General features: G+C 35.8%; 1 protein-coding gene across 2 annotated transcripts in view; it reads left to right on the forward strand.

Annotated features, from left to right (window-relative positions):
- Positions 1–2,782, forward strand: part of DARS1 (aspartyl-tRNA synthetase 1) — a 68,595-nt gene extending 65,813 nt beyond the window's left edge. For both annotated transcript variants that reach the window (XM_069473158.1, XM_069473166.1), the window contains exon 16: positions 1,988–2,782. In XM_069473158.1, the coding sequence (XP_069329259.1) occupies positions 1,988–2,079 (92 nt within the window). In that variant the 3' untranslated portion in view covers positions 2,080–2,782. The remainder of the gene's footprint in view (positions 1–1,987) is intronic.
- Positions 2,783–12,316: the final 9,534 nt, after the last annotated feature.

Raw genomic sequence — 12,316 nt, forward strand, 5'->3', positions numbered from 1 at the left:
CGAGACCCCACCTCTACTAAAAATAGAAAGAAATTATATGGACAGCTAAAAATATATATATATAGAAAAAATTAGCCGGGCATGGTGGCGCATGCCTGTAGTCCCAGCTACTCGGGAGGCTGAGACAGGAGGATCGCTTGAGCTCAGGAGTTTGAGGTTGCTGTGAGCTAGGCTGACGCCACGGCACTCACTCTAGCCTGGGCAACAGAGTGAGACTCTGTCTCAAAAAAAAAAAAAAAAGATTTTAAGTGTTTTTACCCATAAATAAATATGTGAGGTGAGAGAAATATTAATTACTTGATTTAATCATTTCACAACGTGTGCATGTATAATATACATATCAAAATGTCACATGGTATACTGTAAATACATATAATTTATTTGTCAGTTATACCTCTATAAAGCTGGGGAAAATTAAAAAATAAATAGCACTATTAAAGGTCATTACATAGGGTTTTTTTTTTTTTCTGTTAAGAATTAGAGATGGTAGTGATGGTTGCACACTGAATGTATCTAATACCACTGAGCTGTACACTTTAAAATAGTAAAAATGGTAAATTTTATGTTACATGTATTTTAACACAGTTTAATTGGAGGGGGGAAAAGGTAGAAAATGGTTTATATTTACCTCCCTATAGGAAACCATTATTTCTAGTTTTCTGCTTAACTTTGTGAAGATAATCTTCACATATGCAAAAAGACACACATTTTTAAAAAATATTTTTACACAAATTGTAGCATACTATATAAAGCCATTCAGTACTTTGCAGTTTTTACTTAATATAAGTTGTTCCTTACCAATAAAGAGCTTTTTCATTCTTTTTTAATCTCTAGAGGCCACTGAACGGGTACACCGTAATCTTGTTAACTAGCTTCCTATTGATGGATCTATAGGTTGCTAGCAGCCTTTTATTATTACAAACATTGCTACATTGAATATATAGTTTAAATTTTAGTGGGAAGTTTAGGGCTGTTTTTTTCTTGTAGTATTTAGTAATGTGCATTGTACATAAATATTTTTAAAATTTTGTGACTGACAATGTAATATTTTAACCTTAATTATGAAGAAGGAAGCTTACATAGTTATCAAAATACTACCTGTTTTTTGATAATTAACATTTGAGAGGAAGTTGGGATATGGTGGGGTTTTTTTAGATTAGTCTTAGATCACCATAATACAAGTCTCAAATTTTCATCTACAGATGTCTGTTGGTAAAGAATAGCAATAAAAATTTTAGTTTTCTCACTTATATTTACAATATTCCTTTAAAATCTTTAAAATTAAAAATCATTGCTATATAAAAATATTTTTTGACCTTGCCTTCTTTGTGTGACATTTTACTCTTCTAAAACTTTGATAAAGTAAATAAATCAAAATGTACACAAGAAGTTTCATTTGCTAGTTCTGCTCTGCTTCTTAGATGGTACTTGATCTTAATTCTTGTCAGTAATATAATAATATTTAAGCCACATGCCAAAATCAGTCTCTTTTCTACACTCAAAACACTTAGTATAATAATGTACTCTAGAGCATTTTATGCTAGGGGCCACCATGTTAAATATTTTTAGAATTAAAATAATTTTTTTGATACTTCTATTAATAAATATCCTTGAACAAGTTTATGGCTCTCATCCTCATTGCCTGGTCTACATAATCAGAATCTGATATTATTTGAAAACACATAGGCTTATAAAGTCTTTTGGTTTTTTATTGTTTAAATCATAGATTTTGTTCATTTATATAGATTTTTTGGTCTCCATTTCAGGATATCTTATTTAGTCCTTTCCACATACAGCAGCATCTCTGTTTCTGAATCAATACCCAAAACATTCAATTTTAGATAAACTCAAAATTATAGAAGTCGTTTTCCTTCCTAACAAGGAAAAGTATTTAGTAAAACAATGATATTATGTTATTAGTTCTAAGTTAGTAAGACCCTGAGAGGTTTTTAGAAAAGGAATTAATGATTGTTTTGTTTTTCCCCAGGTTTGGAACGAGTGACCATGCTGTTTCTGGGATTGCATAATGTTCGTCAGACCTCCATGTTCCCTCGTGATCCCAAACGACTTACTCCTTAAAGAAAGCCACATTTTTAATTCTTTCCAGTAACCTGCTATTGAACAGGCTTATACCTTAGGTACTTAAAATTTGCACTGGAATAAATGTCTTACCTAAAGTGCTACTCTTATTTTTGGAGTAACTCTGTATAGATTAGTTTAAAAGAGAAGATTTTTATAACTTTGGACATGCTTCAGTAGGAAATGCTTGGACACTCTAGTGAGAAATTCGTATGGTTGTGTTAAAAATTCATACTTCAAGGCCAAGTACGGTGGCTCACGCCTGTAATCCTAGCACTCTGGGAGGCTCAGGTGGGGAGGATTGCTTGAGCTCAGGAGTTCAAAACCAGCCTTAGCAAGAGCAAGACCCCTTCTCTACTAAAAATAGAAAAAATTAGCCAGGCGTCGTGGCAATGTGCCTATAGCCCCAGCTACTCAGGAGAGTGAGGCAAGAGGTTCGCTTGAGCCAGTAGTTTTGAGGTTGCAGTGAGCTACAAGGTTGAGTTTTAAACAGTTAAAATTTTACAAATTTTTTTCTTTTCTATATTATAGTGGCAACAGTATTAATGTCTTAAATTTTCAATATTTGAACTTTTTAAAATTATGACATCGAGGTAAGAATAATTGGGGAAATATTTGAAATTTTAATGAATGTATAATAGGCATATCATGGAAAGTAAGTCAGAAAGTATCAATTCTTAAAAGTTATACCCAGAAATCATGTAAAGCAGGTGAAAATACTGGTTAGAAACTATTCAGTATAATATTATATTAAATTCTTAAATTCTAAAAGTGAATTTCAATAAAATTTTAAAGTTAATTATAGTTTGTCTGTGTGTAACTTTGGAAATCTGATTTAATAACTGGTTCTTGGCATTTATAATTTGGGAAAAGAAAAAATACACAACTAGTTTATGTAAATGCATGAAAAATTGCATATTCTTAATGTATTCATTGCAAGATATAAGTTTAGATGGGTGTAAGGATGGAGCTCTTACAGCTGACAGCTTGGGTTGGTTAACAGAGTCCATTTAACATGGATTAAAAGATATTGCAGGATTGCCGGGCACAGTGGCTCATGTCTGTATCCCAGTGTCTCAGGAGGCAGAAGTGGGAGGATCACTTGAAGCCAGGAGTTTGAAACCAGCCTGAGCAACATAGAGAGAACCTGTCTCTAAAAAAATTGTGAAAATTAACCAGGTGTTTTGGCATGTGCCAGTAGTCCTAGCTACTGAGAAGGCTGAGACAGGAGGATTGCTTGAACCCAGGAGTTCCAGGCTCCAGTGAGCCATGATTGTGCCGCTGCACTCCTGCCTGTGCAACAGAGCAAGACCCAGTCTCTAAAATAAATAAGTAAATAAGTATATGTGCATGTACATATTTATACACACATACATACATATTGCAGAATTTTCCGCTTCAGTATTAACTGGTACTGGTACCTAGTGAATGTCACTAAAATGCATTCCCATGTTACCCACCAAAAAGAAATTTCTGTGTAAGAGTTACAATTAGGAACACTTTCCCTCTAAATTATTACATATGTTGATACTAATGTTTATTTTACAGTGAACCATAAGTAATGGCAAGAACACAACAGTGTAATGCAGATATTTTCCTACAAGAAAAGAAAAAATAATGCAGAAAAATAGGATCAAAAAGGAAGTTACACCTGGACCATAAACATCTGCCCATTATTTTTGAAAGTTAAAGGGGAACATTATTTATTTCACCATCTAGATTGTGAGCTCTTTGAAAGTAGAGACTTAGTTTTTATATTTTTCTTTCATATCCTACCAGAATATCTTGAGTATAGTAGGCACCCTAAAAGTATTTCATAAATACACATCAAGAACAAAACGGACTGCTACCCATCTTTTTCTATATCGTGTAATTGCAGTGACCTAAAACAGTACAATAATATTGGTCCTAGAGCTATCTCAACTTTGTATGATTACAGCTTCTTTCAAAATAATGGTGTGTAAAATGATCATCTTTTTTATTATGAAGTATTTCAAACATGCTGACCAAATTAGAACATGTACTCACCATCCAGCTTTATCAAATCTTAACACTCATTCGTATTTGCTTCAAACATTTTAAGAGATAAGAGTCTTGCTGTGTTACCCAGGCTGGTCTTGAACTCCTGTGCTCAAGTGATCCTCCTGCCTCAGCCATCTGAGTAGCTGGGATTACAGGCACAATTCACTGCACCCAGCTCTCAAATATTTTATTTTTTAAGGGGAGAAGAAATCGTGCATATAGTAAATGCTTCCTATGTACCTTCTTATAGGTAACTATTATATGAATTCATTGTCTTTTATTCTTTTCCATGTTTTTATATTTTAACTAAATATGTTTCTGTAAATGTTTAGTATTGTCTTGCAGATTTATTTGATATGTGCAGAATAATTTGGAAAAACTTGGAATTTCCCTCTTTTTAGTCTTCCAGTGGATAAACATGGTAGTCTCTTCATTTATTGGTATTCTTTTTTTAATTGTAAAATATATTGGTATTCTTTTATATCCTTCAAAACTATTTTGTTTGGTTTTTGTTTGTTTGATGATGTTGTTTACTCCCATAGGGATTTCTTTTTTTTTTTTTTTTTAGAGACAGTCTCGCTCTCTTGCCCAGGCTAGAGTGCCGTGGCATCAGCCTAGCTTACAGTAACCTCAAATTCCTGGGCTCAAGCGATCCTCTTGCCTCAGCCTCCTGAGTAGTTGGGACTACAGGCATGCATCACCATGCCCGGCTAATTTTTTCTATATATTTTTAGTTTTCCAGATAATTTCTTTCTATTTTTAGTAGAGACGGGGGGGGGTCTCGCTCTTGCTCAAGCTGGTCTCGAACTCCTGACCACGAGCAATCCTCCTGCCTCGGCCTCCCAGAGTGCTAGGATTATGGGTGTGAGCCACCACGCCCGGCCTCCCATAGGGATTTCATCAGCATTTTATTCTCAAAATTATCAAAGAATTTAGTACCGTTAATGCTGGAGGCAAGCCACATTCTGTTTTAACTCCATATCCTTGTCCTTTGTAGGTAGACCCAAAGATATTTTAGCTGAATCAGGACAGCCTTGCCAAAGATCTGCTAATCTTGTGGTGAGAGGGAAGGAATTGGCAAAGTATTTAGTGTTTTTTGTGGGCAGGATTTAATGTGTACTCTTGAAAATAGACCGTTCCATGTAACAAAATTTAAAAACGTTTTCTAAAATGGCCTACTTGGCCAGGTGTGGGTGGCTCACACCTATAATCTCAGCACTTTGGGAGACTGAGGCCAGAGGATTACTTGAGGCCAGGAGTTTGAGACCAGCTTGGGCAACATAGCAAGACCCTGTATCTACAAAATATTTTTTAAAAATTAGCCAAGCGTGGTGGCGCACACCTGTATTCCTACCTACTCGGGAGGCTAAGGTGGGAGGATCACTTGAGCCCAGGAGTTGGAGGTTACAATGAGCTGTGACTACATCACTGCACTCCAGTCGGGGTGACAGAGCAAGACCCTGTCTCTTAAGACCTGTCCCTTAAGAAAAAAAAATTAGCCTGGTGTGCAGTGTGCCCCTGTAGTCCCAGCTACTTGGGAGGCTGAGGTGGGAGGATCCCTTGAACACACAGGAGTTCCAGGCTGCAGTGAGCTATGATCATGCCACTGTACTCTAGCCTGGGCAACAGAATGAGACCCCATCTCTTTAAAAAAAACAAAAATAAAAAACTACTTTTTAATTTTTAGTTTATGCTAGAACACCCTACAAAATTTTTTCTATTGGAAATGAGATTTTTTTTCCATTACGTTTTTAAAGTGTTACGGAGTAACGAACACTATCTGTTATCAATTTTTATATGTTGCCTGTTTTTATGCAGCAGTATTCCTGAACTCAGTTCTAATAGTATGTATTGAGTCTTATGTATTTTCAAAGTAGACAGAGAGGTGTGGTGTGAGAAAAGATAGTATAAAAAGTAAAAAGTATGGATTTTGTAGACACCCTGCCTGAGTTCACATCCTGGCTGGTGTTGCCACTTACTAGCTGTGTGACCTTGGGTAACTTGCTTATTCTCAGCTCTCATTTGCATAATTCTACCTCATGGGACTGTCATGGGAATAAAAGAGTGTGAAGTACATAGAATACTGTCTGGCAGATAAAGAGAGTTTAATCTCTCCCTGTCTAATTCTTACATCGTATTTGCTTATTTCTAGACTTTATTCTATTCTGTTGATCTATGTGTCTATCCTACACCAATACCAGTGTTTTGATTTGTGCAGTCTTAAGTCTTGGAATCAGGCAGTGCAAATCTTACAACCATAGCCTTCTTTTTCCAGATTTGTTTTGACTATTCTAAATCTTTTGCCTTTCCATATAAATTTTTAAATTATCTTATCAATTTCTTTAAAAAAGCCAGCTAAGATTTTGATTGGGATTGCATTAAATCTATAAATCGATTTGGGAAGAATTGTCTTCCTTAAGAGTATATTGTCTTCCAGTCCATGAATGTGAAATAATTACTTTTTCTTCAGTCTTTAATTTCCCTTTTCAGTGTTTTCTAGTTTTCAGTGTTCATTGTATAAATTCCTCACATGTCTTACTCTCTTCATTAACTTTTGGAAAGAATGTGTACTCTGCCCTTGTTGAGTGTAGTATTCTATAGGTAGTGTTGTTAGTGTGTTCAGAACTTCTGTGTCCTTGCTGATTCTTGTTGGCTAATTGTTGTATCAGTTGCTGAAATAGGGCTGTTAAAATCAATTTCACAATTTTGAATTGTCTGTCTCCCTTTAATTCTGTAAATTTTTGATTGATATATTTTGAATCTCTTTTATTAAGCACATATGTTATTGTAACTGTTAAGTCTTCCTGATGAATTGGCCCTTTTAGCATAATAAAATGCCCCTTATAACTCTGGTAATGCACTGTCTTGAAATCTTTTTATCTGACAATAGAGCAATTCCGATTTTCTTATACTTATTGTTTGCATGGCATATCTTTTTCCATCTGTTTACCTTCAGCCCATCTGTGTCTTTATATTTTTTTTAATTCTGTTCTTTTTATTTATTTTTTTAGAGACAAGTTCTCACTATAGTGCTCAGGCTAGAGTTCAGTGGCGCCATCATAGCTCCCTGTAGCCTCAAACTCCTGGGCTCTGTGTCTTTATAGTCAAAGTGGGTTTCTAACAGATATCATCTAGTTGAATCTTACTTACCTGCTCTGAAAATCTCTACATTTTAATTGGAGAGTTTATCCTGTAAACGTTTGACGTAATTATTTGTATGGTTGGATTTGTATCTACTGCTTTGTTTCCTACTTGCCTCCTCTGCTTTTTGTTCCTCTATTTTTCCTTTCGTGTCATTATTTAAAATGATTATTTAAATATTTTTTAGAATTGCATTTTAGTTTTCCTATTGATGTTCTAACTAAACATTTTTGTATTTTTTTAGTGATTGCTCTAGAGATTATAATATGCACACCATTAACTTTTTTTTTTTTTGCTTGTTTTGAGACAAGATCTCCCCCTGGCTATAGACTACAATGGTGTTACCTTAGCTCAATGAAGCTCCAACTACTGGGCTGAAGGGATCCTCCACCTCAGTCTCCTGAGTAGCTAGGACTATAGGCGCATGTCACCATGCCCACCCAGCTAATTGTTTTGTTAATTTTTTGTAGAGACAGGGATCTAGCTAAGTTACCTAGGCTGGTCTGGAACTCTTGGCCTCAAGCAATCTTCCTGCCTCAGCCTCCCAAAGTGCTGGATTATAGACTGAGCCACTGTGCCTGGCACCATTGTTTCTTATATCTGCATATTCCATCTGAGTGTCTTTTTATTTTTTATTTTATTTTTTTTTTTTTTTGAGACAGAGTCTCACTCTGTTGCCCAGGCTAGAGTGAGTGCCGTGGCGTCAGCCTAGCTCACAGCAACCTCAAACTCCTGAGCTCAAGTGATCCTACTGCCTCAGCCTCCCGAGTAGCTGGGACTACAGGCATGCACCACCATGTCCGGCTATTTTTTTCTATATATATTTTTAGCTGTCCATATAATTTCTTTCTATTTTTAGTAGAGATGGGGTCTCGCTCTTGCTCAGGCTGGTCTCGAACTCCTGAGCTCAAACGATCCGCCCACCTCGGCCTCCCAGAGTGCTAGGATTACAGGCGTGAGCCACCGCGCCCAGCCCTGAGTGTCTTTTTATTGAAGTACCTCTTTAATATTTCTTTAAGTTAGGGTCTCTTGATTATAAACTCTAAAGTGTGCTGCACTCTTGAACGATAGTTTAGCTTAGTATAAAGTTCCAGGTTAGCAGTTGTTTTTCCTTAGCACTTTGAAATGTTACAGCATTAAATTCTGACATCCGTTGTTACCTATGAGCAGTTTGCTGTCGGTCTGTCTTTCCTTTTGTCTTTTTTCCTTGGTAGCTTTTAAGTTGCCTCTGTATCCTTGATGTTCTACCAGTTCCCTGTGACCAATTTGACAGGTACTCATCTTGCTCAGTATTCAGTGTGCTTTTTGTCTAGGACCCTTGTCTGTTTTCAATTTTGAAAAATTCTCAGCAATTATCTCTTTAAATATTGCTTTTTTTGAAACACCAATTAGATAAATATTGGACCTCTCAACAGTTCTGTCTCATATTTTTCACTTTTGTGTATGTGCTGTGTTCTGGATGAGTTGCTCAGTCCCATCTTGTAATGTGTATAATTCTTCAAATACGCCTAGTCTAAAATTAAGCCAATTTGTTGCATTTTTTATTTCAATGACTATATTTTCCATTTCCAAAATTTCTAATAAGTTTTATCTCCTCTGTGCCTATTTTTGTTCATACATTCTTTGGTAGCAATTATGCCATCATTTATATCTTTCAATAAATGCTTTATGAGACTCTCCTACAAAATACTTTTCCTATGTCTTATTTTGGTTTTATCTGTTCTTGTTGAGTGTTCACGTGAAAGGGTTATCACATGTAAACTCACTGGACCATCTTGAGGTGGATGGCTATAAAATAAAAGAAGAAAATAATATTTAAACAATGAATAGATGGTGTCACCCAGCATAGTGGTTTTTGTACCATACTAAGTTGTTGCCCAGTTCAGATTTGCAGTGACTAAGGCTCCATGGGAAGTTTTCTCTTCAGCTGTCGCGTGGAGCAACAAAAGGTTCTGCTTGGGTATAGTCAAATTTGTACTGAGGCTTTTGTCAGGGACTAGCTCTTGGGTAACTCCCTGTGGTTCCAATTTTTTCTTTTTCTCTTTGATTTACTTACAGGTAGGAGCACTTTGCTAACTCAAGCTAACACCTGTTAATATTTTAACTGATATTTTTAAGTGAATGTTTGTGTATAATACATTATTATATAGATGGTTTAGATAAGAATATATTTTTCAACAAACATAGGCTCCTGCAATTTCTGGAAGTATGTAGACCATTAAAATAGCCTGTTTTCTTTTTTCTAAAGCCATAATTATAGACTTCTAAATGACACTGTCTTTGGCACTAACTGTGGAGACAATACAACATTCTCCTAATTTTTGTTTCAGTTCAATCTGCTGGTGCTGCTTGAGGATTTCTCTAGATTTTGAGTTGTATTTGTTATCTGCTGCCTCAGTTTCTCAAAAGTCATATAGACCTGGATTAAAAGAAACATTTTTATTTTGCCATATTCTGCCAGATGTCGACATCTACACATAAGACTGGTTAACTCACCATTTAGAGTAGCCCTTTGTTCACTGCGTGATATCTTACATTACCTCATCAGTATGACAGAACCACATCACCAGCCCCGATGTTCTGACTGTCTCCAGATGGACAGCTGTCACCTCTTCCCTTTGCTCAGCCATAAAATGTTGTCCTTTATCTCTTGAGACCCTGGCAAAGCTCCTTCAACCCTCCCTTCCCCAGGCCTGCTTCTCCCGACACTTACAGGAATGACTCTTCTCCCAAAGCTGCTCAGGATCTTCCAAGTACTCACCTGTCCAATTGACTGTACTGCAGGCTGTTCAGTCCATAAAACACTTCACTGTTTTACTATCAAGGCCACATGGTTTTGCACCAAATTTTTCTCTAAAATTCCTGTTACTTTGTTTCTTCAACTGGGTTTTAAACAATTTGGTATAGCAATGTGGTATCAGAATACTTTAAGTTGAAATCTTCACCTGACAGCAGGTGTGTAATTCTGAGTACAGAATCTACACCTGTACAGTGGAGTTAACAATGCCTACCTTGTAACATTGTAAGGATTAAATCAGACAGGTGAAAACTCTCCTACAGTTCCTGGCATATAAAACGTATTCACTGAACAGGTATTGTTGCTAATGCTAAGGGGCAGGGACCACATCTTAAACTTTTTATAGTCCCATATTCATAGCATAATAATGAGTACATGGCATGTGCCTAATATAACGTACAAACTGCTTAGTTTTGGGAGTTCAGAGATGAAGCTGTAAATAATAAACCCAAGATAAAATGTATTTACACTAGGAGTTTTATTTTTACATTCACATCTGAGAATGTTTTATGTACCTTTAAATCTGGCAACATGTGTATATATTTAGTTGAAAGACCAAAATATGATCCACAGGCCTTCTTTAAAAATAAGCTGTCTTGCTAAGAGGGGTAACCACCAGTTTGCAAAGTCTTAACATTTTTTCTCTGTACTCTTTCTTCAAATCTTTGTTTGTATCTTGACCTAATTAAAATGAGCCACCAAGCTCTTAGTTGCTGCCCTAAGAGTTAAACTGGTGACTACCACTGTTTCTTATGGATCAAGATATCATCACGTGCCTAGAGCAAGGAAATGGTCTATCTACTTTCAACATCAGTAATCTTTATGGAACTCTTTTTCCAAATAACTTTTTAAAACCTTATCCGTTGAAGATGTTCAACTTCCCAGATAATTGAATTGAAACAACAGTGAGATATCAAATCAGCAATGATGATAAAATATGCTTATTGTTCACCACAGGATGGAGAATCGGAAACTTTGAGCCACTGCTGGTAGAGCCTTTCTGGCAGGCAGTTTAGCAGTATGTATCAAAATGTGAATATGCATATCCTTTGACCCAGTAATCCCGTACTCTTAGAATTTATCCAAAGAATACAGGTGCACAAAGAAAAAATGTGTACGAGGATATTTATTATAGCATTGTTTTTACCAGTAAAAAAAATTGCAAAACAACCTAAAATGTCCATTAGTAGAGGATTAGATAATGCTGTATCCATATTATAGAATGTTAATCAGCCATTAAAAAGCACAGTACAGGCAGTCTTCGCTTTACACAATTGTGTTGAACTTTAATGACCATGAAAACCAAAACCACGCGAAGCAATGTTAACATTGAAAGGGTAAAACAAGATTGTTCCATGATCTTTAAAAAGTTTTTCCAAACATTAAAAATTCCCTTACTGTTGGTTATAAGAGTATAGAGAAATGAAAAAAATAGTAAAACTAATTTAGTGTACTGTAATTTAAAATTTTAGAAACATTGAAAAAGTGGTTTATGTCTTTGTAAAGAAAATTTGCAAGAGTAACGTGAACAGCACTTCCCTTTTGCTGTGTAACTTTCACTATGGAGTAACCATTTCTCCTGTGCTTTGGTGAATTGTCATATTCCATACTAAATTCAGATCAGCTTCCAACATTTTGACCTTTGTACTTTCAAAATCATGAAATATCTCTGAGATATTTTAATGTGAAGCTTTTTGCTCTTGTCACTTCCTCTAGGACATCATCCTTTCCATCACAACCACTTTCCTCATCTATGTCAATAAGTTTGTTTTCATGAGGTTCCTGTGGCTACATATCTGGAGTTTGTCAAAAGGTAGCAGCCTCAGCACTCCCACGGTCAGCTTTTTCTTAACAACATTTACGTTTGATCAGATTTCACTTCTGGAATTATCACTTTGTGTTTCTTTGCTGCACTGTCATCTTTGTTGGCTAATTCCCTCCTTTGAATATCTTTTTTGGTAAAATACCACATGGCTTCCTCAGTGAGAGACAAGGAGGCAACACAACTGTACACGTTGTGAATGAACTAAATGTGTGCAGTGACCAATCACCAACAGATTTTTAAAGAAGTGACGACAGATTTTTAAAGAAGCTGGTCACTGATCATGATACACACCTGTTATTTTTGGAGTGATTTGTGACCTGAAGAGCTAACAGTGAAGTTTGTATTTTATACAGTCACGGTTAATATACCATGGTAACTGAAATTTGAACTGTTGTTGGGGGACTGATGTAATTTAACTAAACAGTATATTCATTGTCATTGAAAGTTCTTCC

The sequence above is a fragment of the Eulemur rufifrons genome, chromosome 1 (genome assembly GCF_041146395.1).
Source record: "Eulemur rufifrons isolate Redbay chromosome 1, OSU_ERuf_1, whole genome shotgun sequence".
NCBI classification, from domain to species: Eukaryota; Metazoa; Chordata; class Mammalia; order Primates; family Lemuridae; genus Eulemur; species Eulemur rufifrons.